At 37.6% G+C, this 18,604-nt stretch overlaps 1 protein-coding gene across 2 annotated transcripts in view; it reads left to right on the forward strand.

The window, feature by feature from the left end:
- The window catches only part of ZNF292 (zinc finger protein 292), a gene marked incomplete at its 5' end in the record, with an annotated part of 49,016 nt that overhangs the window by 16,772 nt on the left and 13,640 nt on the right, over positions 1–18,604 (forward strand). The window contains 4 exons of one of the 2 annotated variants that reach the window (XM_084203604.1): positions 9,380–9,534; positions 10,016–10,094; positions 11,425–11,560; positions 17,386–17,588. In XM_084203604.1, the coding sequence (XP_084059730.1) occupies positions 9,380–9,534; positions 10,016–10,094; positions 11,425–11,560; positions 17,386–17,588 (573 nt within the window). Of the gene's footprint in view, positions 1–9,379; positions 9,535–10,015; positions 10,095–11,424; positions 11,561–17,385; positions 17,589–18,604 lie in introns of those variants that run through there. The other variant, XM_084203605.1, reaches the window with a different exon arrangement.

Genomic DNA, 18,604 nt, shown 5'->3' on the forward strand with positions numbered 1-18,604 from the left:
TGCACGTTCCAGTACTGATGAACAGTCCTTGTGGAACCATGGATACTGCAAGAACTTTATTGAATGTTTCATGGTGCTCTTAACTCAGCTGGGAAAGAAAAGTTCAACCAGCAGTTTCAAAGCTGGTTCGCTTTTCTTTTGAGTAATAGTTAAATGTAAGCAGTTAGTTGTTGCTTGTTACTACCATACCTGAAAGGTCAACAATGTGAGGAACATGCATGGAAAATACTCTTTCAGAGAGAAGCAGATAAGTCAGTTTTCATTTCCAAAACTGCAATTTAAGATTATAGACCCTTGGAGTTAGGATTTGGGGGGGGGGGGATGATTTTAATCCTACTAATTGAGTTATTTTGGTAATTGAATAGTAGACAGCTTCTTTGCTGTAGAAGAAATACAGCAGAGAGAAATTATCTGGGCCTCTACTAGTCAGACTTTTAAATCCATGTCTTCATTTAGGGATTGTCTTCAAGGTGTGGAGATCAGTGCAAAAGGTGACAAACATGAAGTACAGAATCATGAAGGGGAAGGCATTTTTTGCTAGGGATGTAGTAAGTCTCGCTTTTCTAAGCTTCGGTAAAATTACTTTATAAGTGTCAAAAGCAGAAAGATGGCAGTTCAGGAACAAGTAATTGCATAGGGTACAGAATATTGGGATACATTTCCATTTTAATTTCTGTTTAGGTTTAAATGGTAAGAGTCTTACAGCTTACCTTAAGGGCTACACTTTGTTTTGTAATACAAAGAAAGAATTGTGCTGGTAATACAAAACCAGGAGGCATTATCTGTTCTGTTTTCTTCACAGGTCAGCATGACTGCACTGTCCATGTTCTTCACGTTCAGCAGCAGTCAGATAGCATAGGAAGACTTTCAGTAGACATGATCAGTATTTTCATACCCTTTACTGCTCCAGTGTCTTGCTTTGCCTGCTTCTTGTGGCTCATCATTGCATGTTTTAGTAACTTGCACATTGACAAGCAGGAGTGAGACTATTACTGTGTATTACATTCTTAAAATACAGCTGTCTATATTTGAAAGGTTGTTCATGCTCATCTGTAGTACTACACAAAAAAATTTGAGGAAGCAAGAGTTTAAATAATTGCAAGCAGTCAGTAGTCTGGAGATTTTAAAGGTCAGTATTAGAATTGCCATTATCTTTTTGTGCTGTTCTGTAGCTGACCACAGGCAATATATTTCATGACCTGAGGGAAATACATACAGCCTTGTTTTTCCTCACTTTGCATGGGAAGAGAAAACATCTTCTAGATGATGAGTAGTACTTGAAGAGTATGTACATGGTAGAAACAGTATGTGGTACTATAAAATAGTTCCTTTCCCTTTCGTTATGTGTATTTAACAGGCAATGTCTGGCACTAGATGTGATTTTCTAACACTATCTAATGTAGAAGACAACCATTCACAAAGAACATAAATTTAAATTATATCTCACTCCCCATGTCTTATAGTCAGATAATAGTATTGCCATGGTAAGCTGAATTATTCCTTCAAAAAACCTAGAGTCCTTGTCTTTCAGGTTATGAGCTGACCATTGACTTAATTCATTGTGATGTGTGTATCTCTGTCGTTACAAACTAAATTAAGAGAATTGTCTGCTTTTCAGGGCATGTGAAAAATGATGTATGATTCTGACAAGAAACATGTACTTTTATGTTCTTTTTGGAGAAGGAAAATGACAGATTTTGGTAATTGATGTTTTTGAACTACCTTTGGCAAGAATAATTGTGTGAGATCTTTCCTTATTAGTCTAGTAAACTTTTAGCTTAAACAGACAAACTTCAGATGTTCAAATACTGAAAGAAATCATTGTTTTATCTCTTCCCTTGCTTTTTAATTTCTCTAGTGTATAATCTTGTAAGGAAGAAGAAGATACCACAAATCATTTTCATGTATTGTCTCACCATAAGTCAGGGACTGGGAGGTCAAAATCACTCTTAAGTGAAGGTCAGTATCCTCACCACCTGAGGAACTTGATTGTGCGAAATTCAGCAAATCATGCAATGGTTTGGGTTGGAAAGGACCTTGAAGGTCATCTAGTTCCAGGCCATGGGCAGGGATGCTACTCACTAGATCAGGTTGCACAGAACCCATCCAGCCTGACCTTGAGCAGTGCCTGGGATGCATCTAGCTTCACCACCTTCTGAGTAAAGAATTTCTTTCTAACATCTAATCTAAACTGACCTGCTTTCAGTTAAAACCATTTCCCTTGTCCTGTTGCTATCTGCTCATACAAAATTTCTTGCCCCCTCCTTTTTATGAGCCCATTTAAGATACTGGAAGGCCACAGTGAGGTGTCTCCAAAGTCTTTTCTTCTGTATGCTGATCAACCTCAGCTCTCAGCCTTTATTCATAGGAGTGCTGCTCCATTCCTCTGATCATCTATGTGGCCTCCTCTGGACCTGCCCATCCAGGTTCATGTCTGTTTTGTGCTGAGGGCTGGAGATGCAGCACTCCAGGTCAGGTCTCAGAAGGATGGAGTAAAGGGGGAGAATCCCGTCCCTTGACCAGCTGGCCACCCCTCTTATGGTGCAGCCCAGAATGCACTTGGCTCTCTGGGCTGTGAGCACACCTTATTGGCTTATGTTCAGCTTTTTATCCATGAGAACAAGCAGGTCGTTTTCCTCAGGGCTGATCTCAATGAGTTCTCCCAGTTTGTACTCACATCTGGTTACCCTGACCTATGGGCAGCACCTTGTACTTGGACTTGTTGAACTTCATGATGTTCTTGTAGACACAGTTCTCAAGCTTGTCCAAGTCACTCTGGATAGAATTCCTTTCTTCTCTTGTGTCAACTACAGCATTCAGCTTTGTATCATCTGCAAACTTGCTGAGGGTACTTTTGATCTCAGTGTCTGGGTCATGGATGAAGATGTTGAAAAGCACTGCTCCCAAGATAAAGTCCTCAGGGACACTTACTCTGGATCAAACTATGCTATATGTCTTCTTCCTTTCAGTCCTTTTAATCCTAAGCATCAAATTGTAAACCAGTCCAGAGCAGTCAGTGGAACTTGATTTGACTCAAGTGGTTATGTTGTCAGGCTCCTTACGGTGTATAGCATCTCTCTGCATCTTCCTCTGTATGATGATGCCAAACTCAGGATCTCCAATTCATTTTCATTTCTTCATGATCCATCATCTAGTGACACAAGCTGTGACTGGTTATTAGAACAAACCTGTCACCTTTACAGGGGAGAATCTTAAGCCAAGAAAAATATTCTTAAATCACGTGCATGGTTCATATGGGAGACTTACTTCACTGGTTTTCTTTAGTTACCCTTTCTTGACTGGAACCCTTGCTTTCCTTCTAAATTTCTGTTCGTGGTAGTGTAGCTATTCTTCACCAGCTTTGAATAAAGCTTGATGTGTTTTCTTGAATCAGGCCGTTGCTGGTTCCTCTGAAGGCAGCTGCTCTTTTGTATGGGTTGGTTGTTGGCAGGTATTGGAGGAGTGAGAGGTTTCCTTGTGTCAAGGGGAGCCCTGCCTCTGTGGGAATGCTCCATGTGAGCAGCAAGTGGCGGAGTGATCTCACTGAGAAGAGCTGTACCTCCTGCACCTCCTTGTGTGCGTGGAGCTCTGTCATTGCTTTGCTGCCTCTGCCGCTGTGGAGTTTATTTCATGGAGGGAGTTCCTTCAGCCACTCTGTGTGTGCAGCTCCCTAAGACTCATCTCCACGTAATACAGTTTGTGTCAAGCTTCTTGTTTGGACTTTCTCCTGTGTGGATGTGCTTGAAGAAAGTCACTGAAATAAAGGTTTTGCTACTTACTGCAGTTGTGTGAGAGGTGCAGCTTACCTGTGTGGCCACTGTCTGTCACTTTCCCAGCATCTTAGTCCTTTGGGTGTAGCAGGGAATGAAAATTACAGTCTCAGGCATGTCCTTAAATAAATTTAAGTAAGCTTGCCATTATTCAGGTCCGTTCAAGGTAAGAATCTGTTCTTCAGAGCTGAAGAAACATGTAGGTGTGGACCATACACGTGTAACTCCTGTTAACAGTTAATAATGCTGCCTTTTAATGTGAAACATATTTGATCACTGCTTTGGTGTTGTAGGGCTAGTTTTAGCAAAGAAGATTGTTCGGTAAAGCATTCTCTGGTGGGTGGGTTGCTACAGCAACAGTCTTGTAAGGGCTCTGATAAAGATTGAAAATTGTCTGAATCTTACCTGTGGTTGTACATTTTCTGCAGTTTAAATCACAGGTATAGTACATATTTTTATTGTACAGGTCAAGATTATTCCACTTTTGGAGGATTCTTGACTGTGTAAGCTGCTGCTAAAATAAAATGCCTGTTTCAGTCTCAAAGAGGAGCAAAACTTTTGCTGCTGTGTTCAGAATACAGTACTTGGCTTGATTAACAAGCATGTCCCGACTAGGGAGATAAATAACTTAATGAGGCCCAGGGCTGGGGGTAAAATTCTTTCTTTTTATGGTTGTAAGCAGAGCACAACATTGATTCATTAAGCAAAGCAGAATGAATTTGATTTTCTCTGTATAATGGCAGTGCTGTATAGTCTAGAGACGTCAGACAAGGAAATCTGTCATACGAATATTTTTAAAGGGTGTGGTGGGTGTAAATGCTTAATATAGTTCACATAATGGCTTGGAAGTGGCTGATCTATATATATGCGATAAAAATAGCACTATTTAATGCTGAAATTAGTGCCACTGTGTTATAGTGCAAACTTCTTCCTTTTTACAGTGTGTTTGCCGCTTTAAAAAGATGGTAGTGACAGGTCACCAACACTCCGAATACTTTTTGTTAAATGGTGTATTCTGAGAATTTGCCAATCTGTTGATTACATCTATTTTGACTAACTGCTAATGAACTTCATATCTTAAAAATGAGATTTTATTTACTTCAGTTTATTCTTAATAATCTGAATGTAGATTGTAGTGGTCTTCATTGGACTGTCCTAGTTTCTGCCAGTGCTTTTATAATTCTTCTCTCATCCAATTTTCTGGTATTAATGACTATATGGTATTTCTGCAAAGTTCCAATTGGTCTGGGAGAATTCCTGCTTGTTTTGTCATAATGGGTCAGCAGTCTTCGGTATCCCCCAAATATGCAGATTGGACGGTGATACTGCCTAGCTGGTGGTTCTTTAGCATGCTGACCACCTGCCATGAAACTTGAGATCTCCTGATCTTCTTGTTAAGATCTCAGTGGTCACTTGCCATGAATCAGTGTCTCTCTACTGAGCCTGTTGGTTTTCTTCCTTAGGTTCTCATATTTGCAATGGCAGGAGAGAATATTCTCGATACTCTTCAGTCACATTTCTTAGATGACCAATTGTTGAGTTATATCTTCCCGCCTCCTTCTTTTTTCTTACCCCTTCTTCTTCCTTGTCCTCAACACTTTGAGACACTTGCAGGATATGTTGTCCTGGCTTGGTAGCTAAGTTGGAAATGTCCTTCATTTACCAAAGCTTACATTAATCTTGTTGTTTGCTGTGGTCTTTTGAAGAGGAGATGAGTAAAAGTAGGTGGGCCACATTCAAATTTACATCAACTAATAACATGGTGTTTCAAGTATTAAACAGGATTCATGACTTCATAGATCAACTTCCTAAATATCACCTTACTGACAGGAGTTACTCGGCCAGATTTGGCTATTTGGCTTTCAGGCTAGTTGTAGCAAGTTTGGACAATCAGGATAAGAGCTGGGTAAAACTGAATGGTACTTTATGCTGGTACTACCTTGGTCTTATATGTTAGCTATCACTTGGGAGATTGGTTATTGTTGTGGTTTGGTTTGGGGTTCTTTTAATATATATTTAACCTAAAAAGAGAAGTATGTTTTTTCAAATTAATCAGAAAGGGAAGTAATTCTGTGTGGCAGTGTTAGTTTTAACTGTTTATCACCAGTTACAAAGCTAATTGTCTGAGCTAAGTAGCATTCCAAACTAATGCAAAGAATTTTCCCAGCAAATCTATGAATCAATATGAACAGTAAGCTGTGCTGAATTTCAGATTAGTTGTTTCTCACATTAGCATGTTTCTCCCTCTTTTATTCAGTCTCACCAGCAACTTGTTTTCACATTTTCCCTTTACAGGGAGAATTGTCTTTTAAGAAAGTGTGAAATTGGTTAAGCTGTAATACTCTTAACAAAAAGCACTTGGGTGGTGTTTTCTCCAGTACAAAAATGCAAGTCATTCCAAAGCACTTAAAAGAAGAAAAAGTTTACTCCATAAGGAAAAAGGATTATATCACTGTGCTTTTTATTTTAAATTTTCTGCAAGTACTGTACCGTGAAAGGAGCAGTATTGATTGCTCTAGTGAATTCTTAGCAAGAAACATCATCAGTTTGAGGAGAGAGGGTTACTTTTACAGGTCTGTGGCTTTCATGTAAATCGAAACTTAGGCTATTCACTCTTTTAATGTGACTACTTATATCAGCTGGACAAAGGGAAGAACTTATTGCCTTTTCTATTCAAAACACTGCTCCAAGACCCAAGAAGTGAAGAATATAAAGTATACTTTCCTGGGCTGGTTTTCTTTCAGCTTTGCTGTTTTGCCACTAGCATCCTTAAACATGTTGCATATGACAAGTCAGTAATGGAAATCATAGTACTTCTGGTTATGAGAGTACCAGGACAAAGGAAGGCTTTTTGCTGGAGTTTCTTTGAAGGCAGCTGCTTTGTTTTGATCTGATTATTCTAGTGCATTGAGCAAAATTGCCAAGTGGTATTGAAATAGTGTTTGCTAGTATTGTCCTCTTGTTTATCCAGTCCTCCTCTGTTTTTTCTTACCTGCTTCATCTCTGTTTTGCTCTTTCTTGATTTCTCTGCCATGATCTGTGGTGCTTTTTTGCTGCTCTTAGGAGAGCATTAAATTGAGTGTTACAGTAAAACAGACAATATTCCAGTCAGGTTAAAGGTTCCAGTAGGAAGCACTAGATGCTCAGAAGCATCTTCTCCTGCAGGAGAGAGAGTATGTGACTTCTTTACATATTGGTTGTGTAGTAAGATCTTATTTAAAACCAAACCAAAATGCAGTTTGCCAAAACTTGCATATTTCTTACCTGTTATGTCCTTGAATGAGATACTTTTGGATGAACAATATATAACGTGGTGATGGTATTGTAATTGCAAATGACCACAAGAAACAGATTTCTGATTCAATTCAGTATAGTTGACATTTTTTATTGAGTGGATTTATTTGGATATTAAAATGTAAGAATTTTAAGTATGTTCTTAATATTACCACTGGCTAGGTCAGTACAGACAGCTAACATAGGCAGACAATGCTGAATTAACTTAACTTTAGCTTTTTAGCTAAGCTAGATTTGAAGACAGGAATAAACCTAGTCCTGTTTTGCCTTGTTTTTTAATATGACGGCTTGCATTTCCACAGTAGTTAACACTGGTTTTCTTACTTTCTGATACATAAACTTGCACCAAGTTCCATTTTATTATTTGAGTTGCATTGTATCCCAAACATAGCAAGTTCTTTTAGATAGTTGTACTAAGCTGTTAGAAACTAAACAAATTTTCACCATTTGATGTTAATGAGTTGAGAACCGCTTTGTTCTGTTTCTTATTCAGGTGTGTGTGGGACTCTGTAGCAGAAGAAGTTAGTTGTTCAGAGGGCTCTGATTTGCCTTACCAGAACAAACTTTGTCAGAATTGAAACAGTGTTGTCAAAATTGTTTAATTACAGCTGACCTTATGAAAAAGGAGAACAGTGACTTTTGCTAAATGTCCTTGACAGAATGAGGTCTGTAATATGCTTTCACATAGACAACCTGATTTCCTTCTGTGAAGTAGGTGGTTCTGCAGACAAGGGGATAATGGCAGATGTTTTTCTGCCAGACATCAGCAGGTCCTGGTATTTCATCTCCCATAGTATTCTTAGAAACAAATCTGTGAAATAGTCCACTGCCTGAAATGTGGGTCCCAAACACTTAGTGGTACCAAGTCCAGAGGGCAGCCAGCTATTTGTGGCTTCCTATCAAAGCTCAATACTGGAGCAAATAGTCTCTTACCTTCTTTATTAGTTAACTGACTGAGGGGACAGAGCACATCTTCAGCAGTTTTGTGTATAATCATGATTTGGTGGGAGCAAGCAAGGTAAGAGAGAGGTCAGAGAGACTGTTGGGAGGAAGCTCAGCATCTGGGGGGAATGCACTGACACATAGTTTGGCTAAGGTGAGTGCAAAGCTGGGGGGTGGGAAGGAGTGTAGCCCCATGCACCAGTAGAAGCTTGGGACCAGCTCTGGGGCAGCAGCCCAGCTGTTCTCCTGAGCAGCTCCAGTGTGCCCTGGCTGAGCACCTGCTACACACTCAGCTCTGCTAGCACCAGTTTGAGGGGGATTAAACCCTCTGTTGAGAACCTGTGGGACTGCTTCTCTAAGTACTGGTGGAGAAAAATCCTACTAAATGGAATTTTAAACACTCAGGTTGCCCATAAAGGCTATAGAATCTTTCAGGATACACACAGCTCCATCAATATATTCCTTCAAACCATACATCATAAAACTGCTCTCTCTTACTCTTAGCTTTCTGTGTGTTTACACACGTTAAGAAGCAAACAGCAAAACTGGTCATTGTAATAGGACAGACTCCATGCAACCTGCTATGGTATAGAGATTAGTTTGCAATCCATCAAGTTACCCTAGGCATGATCTCGCCTTTTGTGCAGATGAGATCCATGGGGGATGTGGTTGGGATGTTGACTGGATGCTTTGCCTAAATGTGTGTCTGAGTCCTCCAGCATTGACTGAAATGAATAGAAGTCTTCTGCGCTTTGGTTGATGATGTTTATTTCATCACTTTCATGAGTTGTAGTTTGAAATCATGGTTTGTAGGTATTCATGTGGCAAATAGGAAAACAGTTTTTTTACTAGTGAGTTTTTGATGTACAAATGGTATCTTTAAAATGCATAGAACATATTCCTTTCAGAGCTGTGTAAAAAGCAATGTCCTGAAGATACCTGTATCTTCAAGGTGGCAAGGCAGGGGAAAAGCAAAACTATTCCTGGAAGTAGAAAAGTTAAAGTAAAAACTCACACTTTGAAATTTACTTGCTTTAGAAGTTGAACTGTAGAGATGAATGTCTAAAAATGAGTTTCAGTCCCTTAACTATGATATGCTCTTCAGGCTTCTGCATTTGGAAAATAGGAATGTAAAATGAATCATATGATGTTACCACAGGGAGGAAGTGTCAGTCATAACGTTTTTATATGATCAGAGAATGATTATGTGTGGAGTCTTAAGTGTCAGTTGTTAATGAAACAGTAAATTTTAAGGCAAAAAAGCATGTTTTGAGAATATGTAATTCATATTAAGGAGATCTACTAGTGAGAAATGTAAAATTTTAAACTTACATTTGTTCCTGATTTTTGGTTTGTTTCCTTTTCCTAAATAGACTTTGTTGGAATATGCAGAAAAGTGGAAGACATCAGAAGATCCTCTGCCTCTGTTGGAGGTGTACACGGTGGCTATCCGAAGTTATGTTAAAGCACGACCTTACCTTACCTCTGAGTGTGAAAACGTAGCCTTTGTGCTTGAACGTTTAGCACTGTGAGTATGGTTTTTTGGTTACTGAAACCAGTCTGTGTGGTATTAACTTTTCATTGCCTAAATGTTTTCCCAATCCAGTTCTCAGCACCTACCTTCCTCATGGTGGATGCTGTATGCAAGAGAGAATATCTGGTTGCTGGAATTAAGGCAAGAAGGATTCCTGACCTAGGACAAACCAAGATTCCTGGCTTGAAAGACTTTGCTATTATTGATCTGCATACAGTCTGAAAGTGCATCAATTTGCACAGGCTTTTACAGAGCTGGATTCAATGATTTATTTTTTTAATGGTCTTTTAGAGAGCTTGCTTTTACAGTTCCTGCAAGAGTGTTCATGGCCTCTTCTTCTTTATGTGTTCAGGGAAGCAAACTGTTTTGGGGCTGGTGTTTCAAACAACTGTTTTGACATTAGAATAAAGAATTGTTGATTATACAATTTCAACATCAAAAATTTCCTCAAATAATATTCCTTTTTGACTTCCAGAAGCTGTATTGAACTTCTGCTGTGTCTGCCTCTGGACTTACCTGAAAATAAATGGGAAGAATTTCAGGCTTTTGTACAGGTGAGTTTAGTTCATAAAATAAAGACTGAATAGCTTTTCAGAATGGTTTGGAAACCTAGGTATATTAAGTATGTAGCCTGTCTGTAAGGAGCAAGGCCTTCAGCTGGAAATCCTTCATACTCTGCAGTAATTGCTGAAGGTAATATCATTTGTCTGCATGCAGCAGCTGTTGAAAAAATAGCTACAGATTATTGAAATAAAATTCATGTTTTAAAGTATAGTTGACTATTAACACTCTTAGAAATGAAATATTGTCATATAAGTAATTCTTTGCTATATATGGTTGTATGTTTGAAATTTATGAATGAAAGGCCAGCTGATACTGAAGGGTTTTAAATCTCTCACAGGGCACTGGCTGGTTAAGGTTTGAGCACTGCATTAAAGGAGAGTGTTGGAACAAGTTCTGCTTCTCAGTATTTATCAGAAATATGTAGTGGGAGGTCCGGCTTACAGTTTTTAAAAAAAAAGAAGGGGGGGGGGGAGAAAAGAATAATAATGAAAAGACCAGATACAGTTACCTCAGGATTCTGAGCATAGATAACATGGGAAGATGGAAGGCTGATTATTTTAGAGTGAATTTTGCCTAGCAATTGCCTTATATAAATCAATTCTGAAATCAATTCTGGTGCTGAGGGGTTCCACAGCCTTGAGAGCAGGTGGAAAAGTAAAAGAAAAATCATTTCTTGGCTGGCTTTCTTTTAAAGGACCAGTGTAAATTGTATGTTGCTACTTAAGCCACAGATTTTTGCAGGTATTTGTTTTGCTCCCAAGTGTACATCTGCTCACAGAATTTATTCTAGTATATAAGTGCCGTGGAAGATATTTTATTGATTTTAAGACTCCAGCCTGTTTCATCATATTTGCATAGAACTATGCAGTGGGATCTTAACAGCTGAAATCCTTTGACATTATAAAAATATTTTTTTCACTGTCTCCAGTACATAGAAATTGAGCTGCTGAAGAGTTTGAGAAGATAAAGTTTAGGCACCTGGTACCAGAACAATATGTGGACTAGAGAAATTGCTCATCCATTTTTAAAAGAGAGGCCTATTTCAAAATTTAGTTTCAGAAATTTCAGAAGTAGCCCTGTTAATAAATCTCAAGGTGAGTTTGAAGCACTCAGTTGTTTTGGTTTCTCAGCTTATATCTTAGGCAACAGAGGCAGAAATAACACCTATATAGGTTGAATGTTAAAGACTGCTTTGTTATACATTTAACTCTCTATCTGGTAAGGTGTTAATATGATAACATAAGGTATAAAGGAGTATGAAAGACACATTATTTATGTCTTTTTAAAACAATACCTGGTTTTGTAAAATATATTATTCAGGTGGCTCATAAAAACTTGATGGAAAATGGCAGCCAGGAACTGCACATTTTAACAACACTTACACAAGAGAAGGGAGTGTGGAAGAACCCAGTATTGTGTGGTATTCTGTCCCAGGAACAGTTGGACCCAGATAAAGGTAAAATTTAAAGTTATTTACTTCAATTTTATGGAACATTGAAATATTATGATTGATGGAAGTTTTTTGTTCAGTATAGATTGTGGTAATTTATAAGCTATATAAATAAATATGCATGTAGCATTTTCTGAATTATTAAGATAGTATGTTATTGGTAACATACAAATAATTTAATGTTGGTATTTTGCATAAAACATAATCATACCTCAAATTTTCTTGCCATTTTCTTTATAAGCCATGTGAAGGGAGTTTATGTACAGGCTAATTTACGATGGGGTAAGTTCAATACTAATATGCAAAATTTATTTGACATAAACCCAAAAAATAAAAACTGCATATATTTTTTTAAATGCGAATGTCATTTACTCAGTTATGAAATGCCAAGAGGACCTTTACTGAAGATTCATTTAGACCTCAGTGCTGAGAATGGCTAACAGTAGTTGCATAGGGATGAGTATATGATAAGCAGAGGCTTACAAGGATAATGCCCTGATATGTTATTTTTGTTTTGGTCATTGCAATTCAGAAGTGGTATCCTTGTGTGATTCTTAGTTGTTTTTTTGATGATTTGCCTAAATGGTTTTAGAATCTGTATAAAGCGTCACACATAAGCAAGCATCTGTGGCAAAGTTGCACAGTTCTTACATCAAGTGAAGTAGTTCCTCTTAGTGTCTGTCTCCTTTTAGCCTGGTGCCTGCTTATTTCATATGATATTTTCTATCTATTAACAAGTTAACTATTCTCACATCTTTTAATGAATGCATCACAAGACCTGATTCGATAGACTATCATATCTCATTTTCTGTCTTCTTTAGTGTCTTACATGTCTTCCAACATAACTGTCCCATTCCTTGTATGGGGAATGAAAGGTTTATAATATTTAATAATAATAATAATAATAATAATAATAATAATAATAATAATAATAATAATAATAATAATAATAATAATATTCCTTTCATAACATTAGCCTTCCTTATTGACTGAGCATTGAACCAATGTTTTCTTATATCAGAACTAAACAAGACATTTTCTTGAGGACTAGTACCTATTTCAGAGTTAGGATTTTCCTCTATCATGCCTCTATGTACAGTTAGACTTGTATTTTTTTTCTGCATGCAAATAAGTTTGGGGATTTTATCAACATTTTAATTTTATTTGTTATGCTGTGTTATGGACTGTCGGCATGTTTTTACTACCCTGCTTTTGTCAGCATATTTTGTCATGGTTCTCTGCCCTTTTCCAAATGTTTATAAAAGTGCTGGACATATGCTGTCCCTGATACAGATCCTACAGAAACCCACTGAGAGTTTGTTTGGGTTTTTTTTTCTTTTTCCATTAACTGATAATTTATCTGTACAAGGCTCTTCTTTTTACTGCCAAGAGAGCTTGGTATTTTAGGGATTTGATGGGCTTCTTTAAGTGCTTTTAGAAAAAAAGTTGGAACTCCTTTTATTCATATTACCACAGCTCCCTTGGATAAGTCCAGTAAATGTATAATGTGATTTTCAGGTTTTTTCAGAAGTTGGCCATACTCTTCCACAAGTTTTGCATTTTGTTACTTCTTTTAACTACTTATTCTACACCGTATATAGACTTTGGATTTCTATGTAGTCCTCAGAGTCCCACAGAGTACTCCTTCACTTGCTTCCCCTCAACCACACTGCATCCATTGTAACTTTTAAGGTACTTGTAAGAGAGAGGTTTAATTCATATTTAATTGCCTTGTTTTTGAGTCTTTTTAAGAACTTGCTCATGAGTTCAATATTGGACGAGGAGGATGCAGGGCAGTAAGTAAGATTGTGACCATGGATTTCAGGAGAGCTAGCTTTAACATTTTTAAGGAATGTCTTGTAAGAGTCCCATGGGAACCGGTCCTGCACTGCTATCAGACATTGCATTGCATTGCATTTGCATGGTGACTGGACCTGGTATTACTTCAGGTTTCACCTGCATGACTTCTTTTTTTCTCAGGGTTGCAGATGATAGACAAGAAGCATTTGTATTTGGAGAGAGGAATTTTCTACATTCCTCCACTTCATTAATTGGTCACGGAAAGAAACCTTAGTAACATTGTCTTAATTTTCTCACGTCATAGTGGGTTGTTTGTCATACTGGCCTCCTCCTGAACTACCAGATAGCTTAATGTGAGATCAGGACTGATATAAATCTAGAATTGAAACTGGTCTGAATTAATAGCAATTAAAAATTAGGTTTTCTGAAGTCATATGGCTGTCTGTGCAGCCTTATTGCTCACTGTGCCAAAGACTGAAAGCTGAAGTATGCCAGAGTGTTTAAGGTTATGCCATAGTCTATGCAATATTAAACCACTGCACTTCCATCCTCAATTTCTGTCAGTGTGGCTTGTGCTCCTTAGCATGAACCTGCTTTTCCATCCTCAAGGTTATCATTTTCTTGTAATGATGGTGTAGTCCTTCAAAACTGTCATTGGTATCTCCTCAGCTGATACTGAGGGTGAGTGGAGGAAGTGTCTAGAGGAAAAGGATCTTTGATAACCTTATGAAAAGCTAGGGTGCTGCTGCTTTTTTGGTATCTAATTCTAATTATCCTTAGAGATTTAAACCTGGATGCCAAGAGTTAGGTTCTTGAATTTTTCATAAGTTTAAATGTAGTAGGGAGGCATCTAAAGAATATCTCACTGAAAAGAGGATCTGGATACAACCATCACTATCCAGAGATTGTCAAGGTAGATAGCAGGCAGAATGTAACAGCCAACGTGGATCTATTCTCAGTAATTAGAGCACCTGTCACCAGAAGTGGAATGATACCAGCAGCCTTAGTTTTGAGAGGAGAAAAACGTGTTTTCATCCTGGGTATATTCAAAGCAGCCATCTGGAACTTCTTTTACCCTTTCTCTAGACATTGTGCCACTACAGAATCATCCAGGATTGATGCTGCATTCAGCAGAATTGTACTGAGATGTTTGCATGAAGGATTCTGAGTCCCAGCTCCTGGTAGATATGGAAAGCAAGTCAGTTCAGAGTCACCCATAGTGTGAATACACATGTGGACTAACACTTGAAGACGACTAAGGAGGTGTTGTGACTCAACCCCAGCCAGCAGCCAAGCCCCACTCAGCCACTCTCTCATTCTCCCACCAGCAGCATTGGGGAGGGAATAGGAAGGGCAAAGGTAGAAATCTCGTAAGCTGAGATAAAGAAAGTTCCATAGGGAAAGCACTTGTGTCTCAAAGCATTTTTATAAATTACTATTGTTATGGTAGGCTAGCAATTTGTCCACAATAACTTTTAAAATTGGCATTGTATGATAAAATATATTTATCAAATATTTAAAATATAAACAAAACCTTCCTCAGTAACCTCAAAATCTTATCCTTAAGACTGTTCCCCACCATAAACTTAGTCCTGTAACCCCAGCACTGGTTTTGGTCTTAAAATGTCAGCTTTAGTTCAGTTACAAAACAAATGTATTAAAATTCATGTTTTGAATGAGCTTTCAGATGTTAAACATCATGGTTATAATCACTGGGATTAGAATAACGGCTTAAGAGCTAATATGTAACTGGTAACCCTGAGGTCTTCCTGTGTCTTTTTGAGAAGATAACAGAAAATGTGCTGATGCTTATGCAGGCTAGGCTGGCTGAAGCAGTATATGCTAAAGGAAGGGGATTACTGAGAACTAGCAGATAGAATGTAGTGTTTACAATATTAAATGCAGCAATTATAGTAATAAATCAGAGTGAAACATCTTGGATTACCAATATATCTTAAAGTCTAAGGTCTTCCTGTATCTTGTTACAGAAATAAGGTAAAATGTTCCAATGTTATTCCAGGCGGACTATCCAGGACTAAGCGTTGTGGGCGAAGGGATTATTGGTACCTGGTAGAGGAAGAGCAAGGCTAGGCTACTGAATGTGGTTAGTCACAGGGTCATTTGTGGGTTGGCAGTAGTGTGAACGTCTTTTATAATGCATAGGTAATGACATTAAAGGAACATTTATCTGCTGCTTAGAATGTCCCCTAATAAATACAAAAAATGTTTACTGTCTAGCCATTGTCTGTTAGTGTGCTCTGGTTTTCCTTTGTTCCTGCATAAACACAAATCTGGTCATAGCTTCATTGCCATGGGGAAAGGAAGAAGGAGTTAATATGATTTGAATATTCTTATACATCAGTTAGCTATTGCTGATCATTTGTTTCAGGGTACGAGGGTATGGACAAATAACTGAGAAGTTGGTTGAAGTGATTATTCAACCATAAATCTGAAAATGCTTGAAAGATAATGATGGGTTTTAACAGGCCAAATTTCTGCAAAAGGCAACATTTTCTGCCTGAAAGTCTTGTGCATTAAAGTGGTAAAGAAAACCGTTGACCTGATTCTGATTTCAAGATGGACTTCTAGTAATGTTCCATATAAGCTGCTAGAAGAAGGAGAAATCATGAAATGATGACAGTAGTGAATCAAACTAAACAGTATGGGAAGAAGCAAAGAATTAGATGAGCTTTTTTTTTTTAAAGTAAACCGTGTTTCATATTCTACTAGTTCAATTATTACAGAGAGAATTAATTTTTTACATGTTGAAAGTACTTATTTCATCAAATATTTGAAAAGTCAAAAAATACAAAAAAAGAGAATGGCAACATGATTTAGGTGAAATTTAGGATGAGTAAATTAAAAGGTATACGATGAAAGTTCCTATCAAAATGTGTCAGAAAGTGAGCACTGCAGATGACCAGAAGGTTTTGGGACTACTCAAAGGCTGGAAAAAATTTCATCCAGCAATTATCAAGATTTTACTCCTAATACTGAAAGCATATCATGAATGTGGTAGTTTTCACAAAAGAAACAAAAATCAGTAGAAAAAGTCTGCTGCTTTTAAAAATGTGAGAATGGTTATGAAATTGAAGTGAGGGCAATTGAAAACCAAGGGATTTTTTTATGCAGTATATACCTACCTTGTGAAAACAGGGGAGGGGATGATGTCAAAAGGATTAGAGAGAATTGGTTGTCTATGTGTCTAGTTTTAAGAATTGACTTAAAGTGTTCTGGAGGTAGTACTAAACCTCATGCTTCAAAGCTGAAACAATTTTCATCTAGGAAGATCTGGATGAGACCTGAGATGAATATTTAAGATTTGGAACATTAACCTATGTTCCCCCTTTTTGTAGAATTCTTATGCCTTCCATTGAGGCACCTAGAGTTGGGTTGTTAGTGTAGACTACAGAGTTTAGTTCTGGTGGGAGCATGTTTGAAAAATCCAGTTCAGTACCAGCGTCTTTTGAGTTTTAGACAATGCATAGTCAAATGTACACAAGATATGCCTCTTTTTTCAAATAAGAAAACTTCTTTGGTTGAAGAACCATAAAGTGTTTGACTGTATTCTGTGGATGTATAATACAAATCATTTCACACCAATAAAAACAGGTTCAGAAACTTTTGTACTTGTAACATATATTCTTCAATAGCAAGATCTTTAAAAGGCAACATGAGCAAAGGCATAGCAGAAGCATACAAAGGATATGAGAGTGTTGTCTTTCTGTAGAACTATAATTAAGTAGTATCTAAATATTTTAATATTTATATGGTCTCTCAGTCTGTTTTGTGTGCAGCTCTTTAGCCAAGAAATTAGAATGAATTAAAACCTGCAAGTATATAAATGGTCTGTGACAGGGAATCTTTATGATAAAGAAGTGCAGTTCACTGAGAAGCTTTTCCCTCATCTTTGCTTTGTATCTTTTGTATCTGTTTTGATTGGTGTAAATTTTAGGGGTCAACCATGATGAGTAAATGCAGTCTGTTAACTCTGTAACATGCGTATAATATTTTGGTTTTTTTTTTTTAAGTGAATGAATTTTTGGTGTCAGAAGGCCCTGTCCTGCTGGATATGCGTATTAAGCATCTAATGAAAACAAAGCAATTAACACAAGCTACTGCCCTGGCAAAACTCTGCTCTGACCATCCAGAAATCAGTGCGAAAGGCAATTTCAAGCAAACCTACCTGGTCTGTCTTTGTTCAGGATCACCAAATGAAAGGCTGATGGAAGAAGTAAGTAAATAATGAAGAATTTTTTCCTAGACTTACTTCTTTAATGGTAGTAAAGTCACTAATCATAAGCTGGTGTTTTGTAGAATAGGTTTTTCTTTTAAAATACGATCTAAAATATTTTTGGTATTTTTCTCTTTTCATTCAGGTCACGTTTAAGCTGAGTAGTAATGACTCAAAACACTCATGGAAGTGTATTATTAGGTCATTAATGGGCATTTTCTGGCTGTGCCATAACTCTGTGCTTGATTTTGCTTGATGTTAAAACTCTGCCTCAGACCTCCTTATTAAAGTGAAGTTAATAATTTTCCTACTCTTATTACTTGAACTATATTGCTTTTTGTGTATACCTAGTACATAGAATGGGGCCCTTTAGATGCTGCTTGCAGTTCAGAGGATAAATGTAACTTCACCCAAATTCCTGGATGCAATTGAAGGTGAAATCAGATCTTTGATCTGGTTTGTAATATAAAATCCTTCTAATTTAAATACAGAAATCAGAGAGGAGATGACAGCTTTGCTCTTTTGCCTTCTTTCAGGTGGCATCTTCATTTCTCATCCCACTCCAAAGTTTTAGCTGAGCCTTTTTCCTTTTTGAAGGAAAATAATCTGCAAATGTCACTTTTCTTGTCTGCCAAATGTCTCTGTTGTCTTTTTGTTGCTGTCATCTTTTTATGTTAAATATTAAGCATATTGCAATTGAACCTAAAGGGATAAGAGTTGTGCACTGATTAGAGCTGGAAAACTTTCCTGCCCTACATACAGATGAAATTCTAAGATGACAGCTTCTCACTGAGCATGTTCTTCAGATACTCAGTAGAATTGGATCAGTCTTGCTCTCTCCCAGCTCTGGCTGCTGCAGACCCTGTCAGAACAGGCTTCGGAGGGGCTGTAGCTGGGCTGTGCAATCTTACCTTCGTTTGCTGGAGACATGCAATGGAACTTAGAATTTATGACCCTGTAAACAGGCTTCCTTCTTTACTCAGCCCCAACAGAGAGCTGGTTCAGTGAATGAACTG

The sequence above is a fragment of the Fringilla coelebs genome, assembly GCF_963513975.1.
Source record: "Fringilla coelebs genome assembly, chromosome: 3".
Lineage (NCBI taxonomy): Eukaryota > Metazoa > Chordata > Aves > Passeriformes > Fringillidae > Fringilla > Fringilla coelebs.